The sequence below is a fragment of the Callionymus lyra genome, chromosome 2, assembly GCF_982586985.1.
Source record: "Callionymus lyra chromosome 2, fCalLyr1.hap1.1, whole genome shotgun sequence".
Classification (NCBI taxonomy): Eukaryota; Metazoa; Chordata; class Actinopteri; order Syngnathiformes; family Callionymidae; genus Callionymus; species Callionymus lyra.
In genome coordinates this window covers 28,498,351-28,517,609 of record NC_141819.1, presented here as the reverse complement: position 1 = coordinate 28,517,609, position 19,259 = coordinate 28,498,351, and the positions used below count along the sequence as shown (strand labels likewise).

Sequence of the window (19,259 nt, the reverse complement as noted above, 5' to 3'; positions counted from 1 at the left end):
AAAGCTGGAGATATGAGCCAATAAAAACGTGCTTCATCTGTTGCAGGATGAATTTTTTAAATAGTTGCTTAAAAAAAAGAAGCGAGTCCAGGTCCTGGCACGGACTTCTCCCATTACTGAAGTTTCCGTGCCGCCTCGGCTCCCTCGTCTCCAGTGAAGCGCGCTGCCAACATATGGTCGCTGCCACACAAAGGCGACCAGGAGGCCACGAGCGCTCTCGCCTCCGCTCGTCTTTCATTACATTTCTATCTCATTGGCTTTGCCCCCCTCTTTCCTCGCGAAAGCGCCCCGCCGGCCAGCTGGCCGCCGCTCGGGTGTCACTTTCCTGGCTCGGGGAGACGAGGCTCTCCGAAAGAGTTTTTAGTTATTGTATGAGAGCGAAGTGTCCTCACTGCCAGGACCACTACAGTAACATGCTTGTCCAGAGCAGCCATGGTGCTTCATCTGGCCATCCAAGCAGCTCGGGCCGGCGACCTGGCGACCTTGAGGTCACTGGCGTCCTCGGGTCACCTCTCCGCCGCCGTCGCTGACGCCCAGGGAGCCGGCCCACTGCACCACGCCGCCAGATGCGGGCGCTCCGAGTGTCTGCAGTTCCTGGTGGGGGAGCTGGGCCTGCCCGCCGACGCCAGGGCCTTCAACAGAGCCACCCCGGCACACGATGCCGCCGCCACCGGCAACATCCGGGAGCTGCGGTGGCTGGTGGAGGAAGGAGGCTGCAACGCCGAGGTACGTTCATCCACAACATAAAGTGTGAATCGAGAGCGTGCCGTCGATTCTGCTGCGGTTTATGCTGATGCAGTACAGATACTAGAACATGACATCATCTGGTGTTCACTTACATGGTACCCCCTGTATAATATAGAAAGGATAATCACGTCCAGATGCAGGAGGAGGAGGAGGTGGTTACCCCCTGAACTCGGCACACTGACTGTACGATTCGAAGGAAAAAATGCAGTCGTTGAGTTCACATAACCGTGTCTTTGTTATCAAAGCGGCTCATGTTTGCTGTGTTGAAAGGATCGGGACGCCGCCGGAGCCACGGCGCTTCACCTCGCCGCTCGGTTCAGCTGCGAGCGAGTGATGAGTTGGCTGCTCTCCGTCGGGTGTGACCCAGAAATCCAAACCGACTGCGGAGCCGTGCCCGCTCACTATGCGGCGGCGAACGGGGATCTCACCTGTTTACAAATGCTAGTTCGACACAAGCCCGAGTGAGTCCAGCACTGTGACCAACAACATCTTCATCAATGCTTCTTTAAAGACGTTCTTTAGTCTAGATTAACAGCAAGATTTCTTTGACTAAATGTGTCTTATTTACAGAAAATTGGATGCATTTAATCAGTAACAGAGTAAGGCAAGAGATAACAACTTATTCTTAAGACAATATCACAATCCAATTAACACTAATACCTTCTGTTAGTTTGCTAAATATACTTTTTTATTTTTTGTTCCGCTAATTTGATGGTTTTATATATTTTGGCCCCTTGTGTGATTGAGTTTGACGCTTCACTTCCAGACCTTGTGGGTTTTATTTAAAAATAAATCAAATTATCTCGACTCATGAACACATACTTGTATAGTATAAACATCCTAAACTTAAAAATGATTATTTCTTTTACGCTTTTTTTCATTGATAATTTAAAAGCACAAAGAGCCGTAACATTATGACCACCTTGACTAATGCTCATCATTACATACAGTGACATTTAAGATCCATTCAGGTATTTATTGTTTAATTTGCTGGGAGTGATAGTGTGATTGTGATAGTTCAAATAAAGCACATTCCTATTGGTTCATATATCCAGGTTTTTTTTTTAGTTATTTTGTTAGTTTAACCATTGCGTTATCTCAGGGTCAAGGTGGCCCGGAGGCCCGGGAAAAAATGTGTTTGAGCAATCCCTTGTGTTGTCTGACCCAGAGATAACATAAGTGTTAATGCAGAATTTTGGAAAGTAGTACTTGCTACAGTTTTCTCAAGAAGATAAAAACTGGCACAATTACTCTTATCACCAAAACACAAACATTGGAAAAATGTGGTGAAAGTGTTTTCAGTTTGTTTATTTATATTTTTTTAGAGAGAGAAATATTGTACTCCGTGTCAGAGGTTAAAAATGGAGAGATGAGAGGTGCTTCACGAATCTTAAACATGAAGAAGGTCATGCTCGTGTCTTATCTTCTCACTACGGTGGAGCAGGATAGTTACTTACCGTATGATGTCTGACAAGCTCAGGTCACGTGACCAGCGGTTACCTGTGAATTATAGATGGACAGCAACGATCAATCACAGGTCAACGTGAATACAATCGAACCGGGTTGAAGTACACTGAACGCCACATTGTTAAACATTGAAACATCTTAGAATCCATGTTTACTTTCAGAATATTAATAATAAAAAACTTGATTTATAAAACACTTTAGTTTCGAAAATCTGTAGAAATGTACAGAAGTTCTTGTTATAGACTTTCTTGAGTGATTTTATTATTTGATCCTTAAACGTACTTTAATAATTGAGAGAAGTCACGTAGTATTATTGGTTGATGATGTTTCCTCCGTGTCCACAGGTGTGTGAACCGTCAGACAGGAACGGGGGCGACCCCTCTGTACCTGGCCTGCCAGGAGGGACACCTCTATCTGGTGGAGTACCTTGTGAAGGACTGTGGTTCCGAGGTGCAGCTCCGGGCCCATGACGGTATGACCTGCCTGCATGCCGCTGCACACATGGGTCACCAGGCTGTCGTGGTCTTACTGGTCAGTGCAAAAACAAACACCTCCATAAGTTTCCAGTCTTGACGGTTAGTTTGTTGCAGGTGAGCGCCACTGAAATTAACCCGTCCTGCCAGGACAGGGAAGGAGCTACCCCTTTGCATTTTGCCGCCAGTAGGGGGCACTATTGTATCTTGGAGTGGATGCTTCACAACGGAGCAAAGGTCATCAAGGATTACTGGGGTGGGACCCCGCTCCATGATGCTGCTGAGAACGGAGAGCTGGAGGTGAGACCAGGTCTTTTGACAAGTGTGTGTATCACGACCACCTGAGCGAGTCGCATCAATCACTTTAATCATAGGTTTGTGTCTCATACTTGTTTTTCTTGGTCCCACATGTTCTCTCAGTGCTGCACAGTCTTGCTGGGAAGTGGAGCGGACCCTTCAGACAAAGATATTGACGGCTTCACTGCTGCAGACTTGGCCGATTACAACGGTCACCATGAATGTGCCAAGTATCTCCGTGCCATGGAGAAACATGTAAGCTTTTTTATATTCCCTTTTCTCCTCAGCACTGCTAGTTACCGTAACAGAATTATGAGTAACTTTAAAACGCTCCAAACCACCTCCTCAATCCAATTGTACTGTTTGAGACGTGTCTAATTTAAGGCCATATCGGGCCCCGCCAGTCACATTATGAGGCCCTCCAGAGCTTTAATTTTGTGTTTTAGACTTCAAACCAAAGCCGAATTTGAACTTAATTTCCTGCAGTAAATGTTGATTTCATACCAACAATAAAAAACGTTGAACAAAGATGAATTTGGAACATGAAGATGGGAAGGAATCTGTTGAAACAGGTGGATGTTTGTGCTTTGAAGAGATTGTTTCTCGTGTTATGAGATGAAGTTGGTGTTGTATGGAACTATGTTAGTGTCATTCGATTATTGAATCACTTAATTTAAGATTGGAAATGTTGAATTATTTTACTTTTTCTTTTAATAATTGAATACGATAATTTCTATATTGAGAGGTTTATCTTTTATTTAAAAATTTAAATCAATAGTTTATATATTGAAAAGGTGAATTTTTTATATATTTTTTAATTAAATTAATAAATTGCAGTTTATAAATAAATTACATTTTTATTCCCACATAGAGTTTCAAAAACAGTCTGGTGGCAATTAGTTTCCCAACTTTTTTATATTAATATTATATTATAACTGTTAAAAGGCTATGAATTCAAAAATATGGAATTTAGATGTATTTATTATTGAATATAAGAATATGAAACTTTATGTGTAAAAATGTTTTTAAACCCTTGTCTTATCTCTTGATCAGGGTGATTAACAGTTTTTTCGGACCTCTGGTCAAGGTCTAAAACATTTTTTTTTAATATTATATTTTTAAATTTAATTATTAAAAAAGGAAAGAAAATACAACCTTTGAATATAGAAATCATTGAACTTAGGTATTGAAAAAAAAGGAAGAAATTCTTAACAAAAAAACATTTAATTTTAATCTGATGGCATTCATTTACTGCTTTGAAACCTCTTTATTTTGTCACTGTTATTTTCTATATAAATACACCTTCATTTCAAACATCTTAATTGGCATACAAATTAAAAATCATACGAACAATTGTATGTGTCATTATTTCTTTATATTTATTATATTATTTGATTTTTAAAACATATTAATCGTATTATCCACAGTCCACTGTTGTTTCTGCTGTTGTGTTGTTACTGGACCTTAAATAACTGGACCTTAAATAACTTATCTTTCTAAGATACTAATGTTTTGGGCTGGACTTTAAGTAGCGAAGCACTTCCCTATACAAAAAATCCATTTGCCAACAACACATGGCCCCCGTCAAGAAATTCTCAAATCTTTCCTCTTGCCAAGTTTCCATTCGTCAACTTTGAGTTCCTTTTTTGCAGCCAAATCTCTCCCACCCACCGAGGAGACTTGATGACCACACACGTGTCGTCACTTTAGCTGTCAGTGCACTTGTACTTGTCAATAATGATCCAGCGTTTGTGGCCGGTCACCGAGTTGTCGGCAATTACTCTTAACGCTCGTCCTAATGCGTGACACGGATTCCCCTCCTTTCGGGCCGTTGGTCTCCGTGGAGATGACACTGGGTTGGGTGTGTTTGTTGTTCGTGCCGTGAGTGACTTGTTTTTCAGCTCATCGCTGAGATGACCTCTTTTGTTTGGAGTGGAGAGCCTTTATTGACTTTATTTGAGCGTCAACACCTTTTGTTTGTGCCTCTCTGACCCCTTTTCCATCAGAAGAGCGTGTCCTGCCTACGCCTCTCCTAATGCCTTTTGTAATATTGATTCATTTGTTTGCTTAAGAATGGAAACATATGAATCAAGTTTGGAGCTTCTCAGTTGGGACTTGCTGACATGTGAGCATGAGAAGTGGACTTTTTAAAGGAAACAGAATGTCTCGGGCTAAAAGAGTCTTTGGGGAGCCCTCTGTCAACACACTTGCTGCGCCCTCCGGCCCCGCAGCTGTCCACCTGAACCTCGAGTTTTTTAACCGCCGCCTCCGCCTCGCACTTGACTCGCTGGCAGACGCCACTGCGACGCACGCCGCAGAGTAACGAAAGCTCTCCGGCCATGAATAAGTCAGCGGCGAAGAGCAGCACTCATAAATGAAGAGGACGATGATAGAGAGCCGGCGAGGCGTGGCCGCTCAGATCGGCTTCAGCAATAATCCCGCCATCAACAATGGATGGTTAATTAGCACAGGAGCCGCGGCGGCGTCGACGAACCCGGCCGGAGCCGCCGCCAGCGAAAGACCGGATCGGTTACCTTTTTCCAGGGGCTCAGGTGGAATGCCCAGAGGCCGAGTCTGTTATGAGATCCACGAGCTTGAGTTTCAGTGTTTTCACCATTCTGATGCCTGGAACTGGCAACTCTATCCCTCTTTGGACTCGCAGGATGTCACCGGGCCACAAACACGCATTTGATTGGTTGCCATGTTTTTTTTTTTGTTCTTTCCACAGACCAAGTGCGATGATTCTCACTTCTGGACGACACGTGTCCCGTTTCCTAAATCAAGGCCAAGTCTGTGCATTCGTTTCAGGAGAAATAAGTCGACATTTTCCAGGATGGCTTTTAGGCAGATGAGCTTTTTTTTGCTTTAGTTACTTTAGTTACTTTTGGAGTTTACATTTGTAAAACATGTAACGGATCACGCCATCCATCCGTCTTGGTGTCGGTCACATCATCTCATGTCCGAGCAGTGACCCAAATTGACAGGGGCATCCTGAGGGCAGTTCACCTTCCTGTTTACTGCACTTGAACAACAGTTGGCGTCTTATAAACCTGATGTATTTTTCTGTCTATAAGGCAAACTTAAAACATTTTTATTTTCTCAAAAATCGTCACTGCGCCTTATGTATGAATCCACAAATCTTCATCTGCATCTCAAGGCTCTGTAGTTTCGACTCAATACAAAACTTTGGGGGCTTCAGTATAATATTTAGTATATTTTAAACTTGAATTTTCAACTCAAGGCTATCAGTCACGCAGTAGAACAAAAAATGTCCCTTAAATTAATAATAGAAACTTCGTTCACTTCTTGATTTTACTATCAATCCTTAAGCATGACATTCATTGTAATGTATATTTAAACACAGGGAGTCTTCTAGGATGGAAGGAAAGAAAATATTCCTTCCAATTGCTGCACCACATCTCCTCTGTCGGCCATCTTGCCTTTGACTTTTTGACCTCTATTTTGGCTAAAGCACAACTTTGATATTTAGACATACTTTTTGAGTAGCTGAACACGAGTGATGGGTTGATGAAGCCTCATGAAACAGCGTATTTAAGGGCCACTAAATGGCACTGGAGCTTGATAATATGTACTTTTAAATGCTAGATTTCATTGATTTAGTAGATTATAGTGCCATCTAGTGACCTTTCAAAATTAACGCTGTATTATGACACACTACTGTATCAACCCATCACTACTGTTCACTGTGCATGAAAGGGTTAATCTTACAAGTTCTTCTTTTTATCCTCCGGGGAATAAGGAGACTATTGATTAATTGACAAGTACTTCTCTATCTTTGATTTTCATGGAATACTGATGGTGGATATGAAAGTGTCCAGTGGGAGGTAAACATTTCATAGAGTCTTCCTTGGACGTCCAAGAACCTGTACTAACTCATGCACTGATTTGAGTCAAGTGTAGGACTTACCTGGATATTGGTGCCACATTGAGTCTTGTCCTCAAATGACCCATAGATAGCATAATGTTATGGTATCTGGTGTGAAGTTATGACTCTTCTTCTATATCCAAATTCCTCAAAACACCATAAACGCACTTGTCAACTTAAAAAGCCCATTCGCAATATGTCGACTGCGTGGTTGAATTATTCCATATCGGCTCGGAACTTAACTCCACTCTCGGTAACCTTTTCCAAATTAACAGTCACCTGTTCAGGCCCCGGGTGTCGCATTGTGTTTCCGATGTCACGTTTCAACCAATCCTCTCACTCGGGTGGCGTCGAAGCTTTGGATGAACATGTCGCGAAGTGGAAAAAAAATCAACTGAAAGCGCTTGGATGAGACTTCTCTCTCTCTGTCTTTGAGGATTTCCTCTTGATACCTGACTTTGTGCGAAAGCGTCGGTTTGTCCACACGTTTCCTGACATGGGCGGCCATCCTATCCTTCCCTTGAATTATTAACCCGCATTCCCCTCAATCTGTTTATTGTTTATGGCCCCGTCGGCCACCGGCGGAGATGCGGACGCCGGTGTGAAACAAACGGTGGCTGATCATTGGATAGCATCACATGGGTGAAACGGACTCTGCCTCAGAGATCGTCTGCACAGTGCAGGTGTAGCAGCGCGTCTGACAGGTCAGTGACATATCACTTCATATCTTCTAGTTCTGACTTTTTTTTTTTTGAAATGGTCTTGTTACTGGGGAACGGCTTGTTAGAAGGAGGTTTGGCAGTGTTGTCCAACAGTTATGGCCACTTACGGTCAGCATGACTAATACCCCAGAGTCGCGTCTCTCATTATGAGCTTAATACCTTTTCCTATTGTTGATTTGAAGTAATAACACAAGTCTTCTCGCCGTGCTCTGTTCTTGGAAGTTATTCCCCAATCTAGTACTTGATGTATTTTACCCGTAACAATTGCGTTGTGGATGCGATGACTCGGAGGAGCGACCGGGGTCTGTTGCTTTTCATTTATTAGCCTTACAAAAAAAAAAGCTGAGAGTATTTTCACATGTGAGTGGACATGTATTTACACTATAGCGTTCTGTGCGTAGCGTCCACCCAACTGTATACATTCCAGGTTGCAATTTATCACCAGGAACGTGGATATTTCACATGGAAACAGGTTGTTTTAATGATTGATTCCAGAGCATAGAATTACAAGACATGTTCCTTAAATACACACCGTGTGTTCTGAAATAGTGAAACTCTCATAGAGCCCGACCCGCGGGGACCAGGGTTTACTGTTGCTGCATGTCAATAAGACCCGGCTGAGTAGCTGTTTCTTAACTCTTGGCTCCTGATCCCGATTTTGATAAAGGGATCCAGGCTTTTTTTTTTTTTTTTTTAATGGCACTGTCTATATCTGCGTGGCAACCGTAGGGGGTGTTGATGAAAACCAAATGTTCTGGCCACTGGGACTAATTAAACACACACACACACACACACTTGTCCACTGTAGCGTTTAGGACATTGAACCATTACCAGAGGGGTCACCGAGGAATCAGCCTCTCTTTTCCCAGCCCTCTGTTTGTCTATTTATGGATTGCACAACTTCGGGGAAGCTTTGTTTTTTTTCCCCTCTTCTTTCTTTTTCATCAGCCTGAGCAGTGTCACAGCAGATTTGGCGCTCGCTCACATCAAAGTGCCGTGTGAGAGGAAATGGGAGAGACCACCTCATGGACATGAAGCACGGCAACAGCATGCTGCCGGGTCTTTGATGTTCTGGCTAATAGTGTCCTTGGAGAGCTTGCATTTGAAACGGAGCACATTAAGACAATACAGGTTCATTAAAAAAAAATGGGGACGTAAATGTTTCCATACATCCGACGCCCTTTGTGAAGGGGTGTCGTGTTGAGTCAAGGTTGCTGAGGATCTTTTCATTCTGAAGTGTCCTCAATTTGTCCAAATATATTTGGGATCCTCTCTCGCTCCTCTCTCCTTGTTTAACCTTGTATCCTGAGCCTGAGGTCACTAGATATAGATGGCTTAGTTTTTTTGACTTTTCACCTTTTTCTTTAGCTCAATTTCAAGAGATTATAAACTTAAAAATACACAACATTATCACCTATTTACTCACATTTTTTTTGTCACATCATGTCGTCGTTACTCTTTTGACTTGCTTGTATATCAACAGACAAATGTTACACACTTGAACTGATGGCTAACCTTTTACCTTTTTTAAATGGGGAGATTGTAGAAAATGTGTAAAATTGCATACCAATGTTTTAGAGCCTTTTTATAATGAGCCAGTTATCTTGTCTTAAGATGTTCATATTACATCTTTCATGGTTTTTAAATGGCAACAAATGTGAAAACCAAACTCCCATGACTGATGCAAGTCCTTCATCATTACGATGTTTTGAACTTATTACTTTATAAAGTTCTCCCCCTTCTGACATGTCGGCGAACAATAGGTTACGAGAGCGGAGTTATGATGTAATAATGGTCTTCAACTTACAACAAGTCCCTTGGAGGTGGACACTTCCGGGAATCATGACACTTTGATGCTTGTCCAATCACAGCAGAGTGGGCGTGGCTATGGTTAACAAGATTTGATTTTCAGAAAAACAAAGCCCTTTTCTAGTGGATGCGGCAAGTACATTTTGTAATGTAAATATTTCAATGAAAATAAAGTTTTGTACAAACAGACACATACTGATGTGTACAATAGAGGTCCTAGATCTATTAGACACACTTACATCAACACATTAGTTGACCTTTGAGGCCTTTTTTTTAGAAGATCTTCTCCATCATGATCCCCTTAACCTCTCTTTCGTATACATAGTTAAATTTTGTTTTTAAATGAACATTCCAGCCAAAAATATAGCAAAAGAACATAAGTAGTAGCTTTCATTTTTGTCTTTAAAATGAAGTTGAATATCTTTGGTGGTTCTGCTACAGATGCACCATAACCTCTTCCCAGAAGGAAGAGTGTGTGCAGGGTTTATAGAGACCTTCTGCATCTGTGCTTCTTTATTTATTTATATTGTTAGTGTTGTGGAAGTGTATTTAACTCCCAGTCTAACTAACAGTCTGTGGTTGGGTGTTTGATTTAAAATGGTCAAAGTTCTCCTTCAGGGAAAACCTTTAGACTTTTGCTTGAATTGTTGCAGTGCATTACGGGAGTTTAGGTAGTGGTACTGCTTTTTGAGGGCCGTGACAGATGTTCCTACTGGACTCGATAACTTGTTCAAAAACAAAAAAGACAGAAGCTTACGGCTCAAAACTCAACTCACCTCGGTTGCTCTGACTCTCCTAACAACACATGACCTCTGTGACCTCACTCGTGATTTTAAAACAACGCCTCTCTTGTTATGAGTACACAACTGACTATTAAGCATCTTTTCTGGAACCGTTCCTTCCAAAACAAAAGCCTGCGTTTCCTTCCAAATGATCTCAAGCTAGCTGACTTTGTTATGTACACATTTCCAAGTGCGGGCGGGTGCAAGAGTGAGGTCGGAGTTCATGGCTGTACTAACCCACAAGCATATTTCTGCAGAGGAACACGTCCTCCTGAGAGACTTGGTTTGCTTTCATATACGTTTGTGGTCGATCTGATGTTTAGCCACCATCCCAAACAAAACAGATGCTGACACTGTTGTTGTTTAGCCGTTTCCTGAAGAAATAACAATCAGGTGTCAAGGTCACACGAGCGCCTTTAGGTTTGTCACGCAAAACAACGTGGAATAATAACAGTTTTGTTTGTGCATGACGTGTGTGACATTACTGTATTTTATCTGGACCAGATGTTCCTGAATACTTCCATGTTGCAGACCTCAAGTTGACCCTCGAAAAAAAAAAAAAAGCCTCATGAGAAGTGAGGTTGCACAAGGAGTACACATGTTGCTTCACATATTTAGATGATACTGTGTGCGAATGCCGGACACGCGGATTGAAAGTAATGTATGATCAACACGTTTGTAAAAGAGCTATAAAAAAGTCCCAAGGAAGGTCCGGATGGTTCTAAGAAATGTGCTGAAAAACGTGCGTGTCTTTAGAAACCTGGAGTTTCGGTCCACATCTGTTATATTCTTCTGACTACAAATTGATAAATAAGTTGATTATTCTCAATGTACTCCTTGTTAAAGATATGTTTTTATATTCCGTCATTAGTTTTTAGAATGAACCTCAACATTTATGAGTCCATATATTACATATATATATATAAAAAATAAATTAAATTAGCACTGAAACTTCTCAGAAATCTGCCGTGAAGCTTGTTTCACATCTTTTTTTAAAAATAGTTTATTTAAGGTTTTGGATTAGTTCAGAAAAAGTAAAAGAGAAATAAAACATTTTAGATTCTTAACCTCTACACAACCTATCAGGGCAATAACGCAAAATCCATTTGGAGTGGTAGAACCACGGGAGGAAAGATCACAGCCAGTTAAGATCCTATGAAAACTTTTTGCACTATATTCCCTTAAAAGTAGATTTGTTTTTTTTCTGATTCAACTTGGTGCTTATTTTTAACAATTTCTAAAGAGACATTGTTGTATGAGTAGCAGCAGCAGCAGCAGCAGCAGCAGTTTGAAGCCATACGACTGAATGACCAAAACGTCAAAACATTCCTAGATCCAGATGAAACAAAAAAATCCACTTATAAAAAATACAAAAATGTAATCCTCTATTCTTTGTCCCACTTTATATAACATTTTCGTAAAATATATATATTAAAATACCTTTCAATTATTTTACTTTTATTTATTAAAACTGACGACTTATCAGATGGCATCCCACCAAAACATATCTTGTGAGATATTACAAAAATAATAGAAAAAAAATGGAAATAATTTAGAGTTTTAACACAAACTTGAAACAAATTCAACAGAAAATAAAAGTATTTCTACAGCTGTTCTCCTATAAGGTTCCCACTGAACTCATGAGGCCTGCAGTCGTACAGGAAATAACTGCAAGTGGCCCCGGAGCCATACTTTGACGAGGACCAAACTATCAAATCAAGCCCTTTGATGCTGACTTTTTCTTTTGTGTCTCCATTATTATCTCAGACATCTTCAGAAGATTCCAACATCCAGGCCGTGATCGCGGTGGAGGAAGACTGGAAGACGAAGTCTGCAGTGTCGTCGCAGTGTAACCCGTCAGATTATTACGGCACCTTGAGTGACACATGCAAACCCATGGACAGTTTAAAGGTAGTTGATGCTTCTTATGTTCTCCCATCAGCGATGAACACAATCCTACATGAACTGCTCGTCTGTGTGTTTGTCGTCAAGAAACCTGAGAGTGAGGAGCCGCCACAGGCCAGATATCCTGCTGGACCTCCTTCCACTGGCCGATCAGATAAAAGCACCGTCAAGAGATTAGAGCAGGTTCAAGTGGCATCATCTGGTACGAAGGTCACGCTAAAGATTAAAACTTCCTCAAATCATTATGACTTGATTCAAACGCATCAAATGTGTGAATAATGTAGATGAATCCTATGGAAACATATCAATGCGAAGAGAATATTAAATGGTTGAATTTAACATTTTGAATGTTGAAACTTCTTTTGTATTTTATTTTGATCATTTTAATTATTTTTGAAAGGTTGTATTTGCGGTCATTGAATAAGGTAAAATTGATCAGCTAAAAGTTGAAGTAGCTCTTTTCTCTTTTGTCTGGTGACACTTTTATACCAACATTTTATATTTAATTTAAAAGGATACTAATTAAAAAGATATTAGATTTTGAAAATGAATATTTGAATTATTGGTACAAGAATATCAAACCCTTTATAGAAGTAAATGTATTTAAACAAATGTAATTATGTTTTATTCATTATACGTTATTTATGTATATGCAATGTTATGGTAATTTATTTGATTTGCATTTTTAGTTTTGATTTTACTGTACTTATTTATGTTTATTAATTTAATTTTTATATATTGTGTTGCCACCACAATCAATTCCATATGTTGTATTTACTATGAAGGACAATAAATGACATGTGTATAAATAAATAAATAATTGTATAATGTATAAATACATAACTAAATATATAAATAAATAAACGTGTGTATATTTATGTGTGTGTGTATATATATATATATATATATACAGAAAAGCACCATTCTTCAACAAAAATAAAACCAGAAGTCATTTATGTCTTTATTTATTTTGACATTTTAACATGTATTCAGACATTTATTTATTTATTTATACATTATGTATTTTTACATTTATACATTTATTTATTATTATTTTATTTATCTTTCTTTATGGTTTACAACACCGGCAATAACATTTCTCTGATTCTCAAAAAAGTTAAACCTTCAAATATACAAATTATTGAATTCCATCAATCAAAAAGTAATTAAACGCTTAAACAATTTAAATAAATAAAAAGTTGAAACATTTCAAATATCAAATTCAACCGTTCAAAATACTGATGGAACAGATAAACCTACTAAAACTAACTCTTCTTTATTATATTATGGACTATCCACTGCTACAATATTATAATATGACAGTTCAAGTTTGTTAATTTTCTTTCCTTGTTGCAGTGATCAAAGGCTTCAATCTGCCCCATCCAGCGGCCAGTAAGCGGACTTTCTCGTCGGAGCAGAAGATGCCTCCTGACACCAGCGTTCTCGCTGAAAGTAAACTTCTGGGCAACATGAAGTCCATTCACTCTCTGAAGCAGTCTGGACTGACCGGGGTCTTCACCGGACACGCCGTGAGTTCCTCCTCGGCTGCAGCTGCAGACGCCTCCAGGTACTAACTGAGAAGATACTGTCGCTAGAACAAGATGGTGGTGCTGCCAACCGAGGAGGCGAACCTGTCGGACATCGATTACCTGGTGCCGACCCACGACGAGCGAGGACGTCCCATCGCCGAGTGGAAGAGGCAGGTGATGGTGCGGCAGCTGCAGGCCCGGCTCCTGGACGAGGAGGACCAGAGGCGGAAGGTAGACTTCACACTTGATTTTGGATTCAATAATTAATTCAGGCAAAGTGCTGTTTGATCCAAGTATTGAGTTTTTGTGGGGTTTTTTAAGAGACAAGCTACTCTATAAAAGTACAGTATCAGTGCCATCAGAATATTAAATGGTTGAATTTTAAAAAAAATGTATGGAAGTTTTGTTAAATTTTATTTTTAAAAGCATTGTTTTTTTTAATGTATTATTTATTATTGAATAACTGTTGAATAACTTCTTTTTTTTTAATAATAATAATGTTATTAAAATATTTCCAAAATGAAGGAATATTTCTGCACATAATTAGTTAAAATTGTAATAATTCCAAAATGCATTTTCTAAATTCAATATGTTTTTATTCATACCCTTTAAATTCATTATAATATTGGTGACAACTATAATTTTCTTTTACTGAATTTACTACTTGAATTAAAGTGGCTACAAATAAAATAATATTGATTTTAGAAAATGTATTTTTTAGATTAGAATATATATATATATATATATATATATATATATATATATATATAAATAATGCTTAAAGAAAACAACAGCAACAACATAACAATAAATAAATGAAAAGTTTAGACGTGTTAAATTCAAACATATAATATTCTGAAGGCACTATTATACTTCAATGCAACAACAGCCTCTTTCTTTTTTACAACCAAGTAAAAAAAACTCACCTTTTGTCGCTTTTACTCTTAATATGGTGTAAACTTTTCACCTTTTGACTCTTGTTACGAACTGTTGTTTTCTCTCATCTCAACCACGAGAGTAACTTGTGGAATGTGCAGTGAAATCCTGAAAGATAATCCAGAGTGTGTGGCCCGGCTCAACTTTTATTAGCCTAAAAAAGAGGGTTTAAGGCCTTTGCTGGTTGTTGCCTACAGTGATGTCATGTAATCCCTTCTCTATCCCTGCATTAGTCCACTCTAGTCTCTATCCAGGCGACACACGCTAGAGAAATATGGCGCTGATGAGTTCATGTTAGAGTCTTGCTGAAGGTTTTTGTGGGTGGCACATGTCAGAGACAACCAGCAACGACACGCTGAGTGCACGTATGTGCACTGAGTGATGCCTCTTGCGTCTGTTGGATTTCACTAGCTTATATGAATGTGTTAGATTGATTTAGAAGGACCAAATTGTTAGTTGAAGATTTTTATGACTTTCTTTGTGTTAATCAAAACGCAGGTAAATGTAAATATAAATATTATCTTTCAACCCTTATCGTTACCAGGGAGGTGGTTGATCTTGACCCAGAGACCACACAAGGGATACCACGAACACGTTTGTTTTCAGGCGAATGGGTCATCTTGACCCTGAGTTCAAGGTCAACAAGGGTTTATTCATTTTTAGCATCACGATGGACAATTTTATTTGATCAAACTGCTATTTTAGGTTGTTAGATAGGATCCATGATTCATACTCTTATAACATTTCAGCAAGTTGGTTTATGGATAACTGTAAAAAATGAACTTTTTTTTTTTTTTACTGCACTTGAATTATTTTTTAAACATCATGGTTTACTTGCTAGCTTAGTCTATGCAAAATTTAGCAAACCTTTATCACTAATTTCAAAATTTCAGAGAAAATAGAAAACAAATGTCTTGCTGAATGATTTTGGAGAGGAAAATAAATTACGATTGTATAAGACGGACGAACAGACTCTTTTAGACTTTAATAATCCCTTCGGGAAATTAGGTTTCCAGTTCACAGCAGATGATAGAAGGTACAGAAGTTTCATAAAAGCAAGAAAAAAGCACAAAAAAAGAACAAAGTGCAAAGAGATAAAAAGATAAAATATTAAGAGCGTAGTATTATTATTTTTGAGCACCTTAGAACAGACAAAATGTACTAAATAATTAAATAAAATGTACAACTGTGAAAGCATAGATTAGGTCACGAACCTAGAAAATGAAAAATTAATACAAATTCTGTAGCCTTCAACCCTGATAACTGGGATACAAAAATCAATCCATTTAAATCCTTCTCTTCGTGATATTGGCCAGGGGTTAGTAAAATGTATTTAACTTCAAGCTGAAATAAAAGGAGAAGAAAAAAATACAACGTTGAGAAAAAGAAGAAAAACCTGGATTAACAAGGATCAAAAGGTTAATTACGAAACTCAGGAAATAATCTTAAATAGTTTTGAAGTTTCAATATAAATCAAAGAGGAATAATGGACCAAAACATGTCGATTGTTAAGGGTATGTTTGTTTATAGACAAGAAATGCTCCCAAAAAAGAGGTATTAAAATAAAAGGAAATAAACAATTAGGAGTTGAATGAGTGATGAATGATAAAGACGGTAAAATAATAAAATAGTACTTTGCCGAGGTATCTGCCGGACTAGAGCGTTAATAGTCCACCATGTTAAACTGCTTCCTGTCTTGCAGGAAAACGGGAGCAGTTATGCCAAAGTCAGCTGGAGGTTCTCCCAGGCCCACAACGCCATCCTGGGTCCCTCCGGCGAGCTGCTGACGGAGGACGACCTCATCTACCTGGAGCAGCAGATCGCCAACGTCTCCATGCAGAGGAACTGCGAGGGCTACCAGCTGGAGCTGGCGCGTCTGGCCGAGGAGCTCCGCCACATCCTGCCGGCTCCCATCGTCAACATCACCGTCAACACGCAGTTCAGGCACTTCAGCAGCCAGGTGCCTCTGCCCGTGTGGTGCGGGCGCATCTCCGGCATCGTCCAGAGCATGTCCCTGCTCATGACCAACCTCACCGACCAGCCCTTCTGCAAGATGCCCAACACCGACCTCATCACCGTCTTCTCCCAAACGCCCCATCGACAGAACTCCACTAGGGGGCGCCGAGAAAGAATAGAGAACGAAATCCAGGAGTTCGGAGTCTCCGTCCGGAATCTCAAGTCTAATTTTGAATCCCAGAACTCGCAGTTAGCGGAAGAACCCGTAGAAGCTGTCGAGCTGAGTCCGTCTCCACCTCTGGAGGAACAAACTCCAGCGACGCTCCTCAACCCGAGTCCAGAGACCGACCGCAGCAGCGACTCCGGCATCGACCAAGACGAGAACGTCCCGGACGTCCAGGAGACCACCAGCCTGAGGAAGGAGCGCATTGTGGTGCTGTTCCTGGGCCACTGGAAGAAGTCCGCGTACACGGTGACCCTGAAGACCAGGGACGGAGTGGAGAGGAAGATGAGCGTGGGAGCGGCGGGAGTAGGCTGTAAGGCCGGGGCTCACTGTGGGAGCGGCGCGGAGAGCGACCAGGCCAAGATGATGAACAGCTCTTTGGGACACTTCTTCAAGCAGAGGAGCGCCGTCAACAAGATGCTCGGCAACTGGAGAAGCATGATCTCCAGCGTTCCCTCCAGGCAGATACGACGGTAGGAGGAACACAATAACCTCGGGATCAGGGAAAAACAGCTTCAAAAACCAAAATGCATATTAAAACAAGCTTTTATGGACAAAACATGTTGATATATTATAAAGGTACATTTACTTTTATTATTTATTTTATTTCAAATAAACAATGTTTTGGTATAAGCCGTCATTAACCTTTCTTCATTAGTTTAATTCACACATAAATTCAGGAAAGGAGGGACTGACTTTCAACTCAAACATAAACTTTTCTTTTTACTAGTTCATTTGCGCTCACACAAACTTCAAGTGTAAATAAATGGGTGAAACTAAACTTTTTATCTTACCTTTTGACAGTCATAGTAGCCCTTTGGTGCATTTTCTAACAAGTAGAGGTCTTGTTCAATTTGAGGTTTTTTTCATGTGCCGTGTAGTGTCAATAATAATCAATAATGTAGTCAATAATAATGTACAAGTTTAATGTAATAATGTGATAATGATTATTTATTGTGTAGCCTTATCACTCGCTTGAGTCCTTGCGAGTCTTCGTGCACATCTGTAACAAACCAGGACCACTTTTGGTGAGAGTCAGGGGTAATTGTAGTTCACTTCACAGGCCCATTAATCTTTCTTCTAATGGCCGCTACCCTTTCCACCCTGCCTGCATTCTCTTCACTTGAACTCATCTGTTATCCCTCCATCTCTACACTTCCTCTTCTTTTCTGTCTCCCTTAGTAGAAATGTTTGACTTAAGCAGCGTTTTACCTCATATTTGTGAGCTCCACACCAGCAGATGAATACTAATGTAATTGATCAAAAATAAATAATAATGAACTTTTAGTTACCCCTTAAAAACATCTCATCATTACAGTGGACAGTAACGCTGATCTCACGATTCAACACGATACATTTTCGATACAGTTATGTTTATTTTCAGGAACAATTTTAGTGACATTTTGTGTTTGTTTCACTTTCTTTTGGTTAAATTAATTAAAAAATAAGACTAATGTCCAAACATCAGCCATAAAAGCTACTTGAGTCAATTGTATCCTCTCGTCCTCAGTCATCCTTGCAGGATTTAATTGTACATGACTAAGGGAACTTTATTGCAAAATGAAAAAATGCTGTGACGTATTTTCCATGTTACGTGTAAATGGCAAATCTGATAATTTTCAGTAAAATAAACCAAAAATACCTCTAGAGTGAATGTGACCAGCTCTGTCTTCCACAGGCTGCACAGGCAACAAGCCCTCTACTCTCCGGAGCAGTTCCTCCCACGTCTGGACGGGGTCCCCGTGGAATACGACAAGCTGACCCTGGACCTCTTCATGCTGGGCTACTTCCACATCCTGGAGCTGGACCTGCCGGTGGACGAGCGCAAGATGAGGCACCTGCTGTGCTTCGAGGTGTTCGACCACGTGGGAACGTTTCCCTGGGAGCTGGTGAGAGACTTCCACAAGGCCGTCATCCAGGACATCGACTCCGGGAACCGCGAGTGGAAAGACGGTTTCGAGGACATCAAAGTCAAGTTCTTCGGAAACGCTCCGAATTCTCCGGACGTCACCGTGGAAGCGGAGAAGCCGACCCTCCCGGAGACGTGGCAGGTGCCCAAAGTCATCGTCCAGACGCCCACGCCCGACGAGAGCATGGCCTACAAGGGAACAGACATCTCCAGTTTTAGCAATGAAGAAATTTGTAAATACATCGACCGCAGTTTTGCTTTTTGGAAAGAGAAAGAAGCTGAAATTTTCTATTTCGAGTAATTTATTCTTTTTGATACTTTTGTATAGTTTGCGGCTTCTCTAGGGCTGGGCATTGAATCCAACAAGCCAGACATGGTTTTGTAAACACGAGCCAGAAACTTTTGAATCCAATGTTTTGTAAATTTTATACATGAATCACTGTGGTTTTAAAATGTCACTGTTAATTTATGAAAAAGAAAAGTGTTCAAATATTGATTTGCTATTTCAATCCTTGCTATAAAAAAAAAACATGCCCAGCCCTGTAAATAACTCGATCGTGTGTTAAAATGGTTAGAAATCTCACTCTTTGTTGATCATTTAATAATAAACAACTTTGT

The 19,259-nt window shown here is 40.2% G+C and overlaps 1 protein-coding gene across 1 annotated transcript; it reads left to right on the top strand.

The window, feature by feature from the left end:
* Positions 1-432: 432 nt before the first annotated feature.
* Positions 433-19,160, top strand: espnla (espin like a). The gene is made up of 11 exons (XM_087784474.1): positions 433-726; positions 1,018-1,208; positions 2,559-2,745; positions 2,805-2,987; positions 3,108-3,239; positions 11,951-12,094; positions 12,176-12,290; positions 13,445-13,617; positions 13,684-13,848; positions 16,256-17,205; positions 18,411-19,160. The coding sequence occupies exons 1-11, from the start codon at positions 433-435 to the stop codon at positions 18,940-18,942; spliced, it is 3,066 nt and encodes a 1,021-aa protein (XP_087640600.1). The 3' UTR covers positions 18,943-19,160.
* Positions 19,161-19,259: the final 99 nt, after the last annotated feature.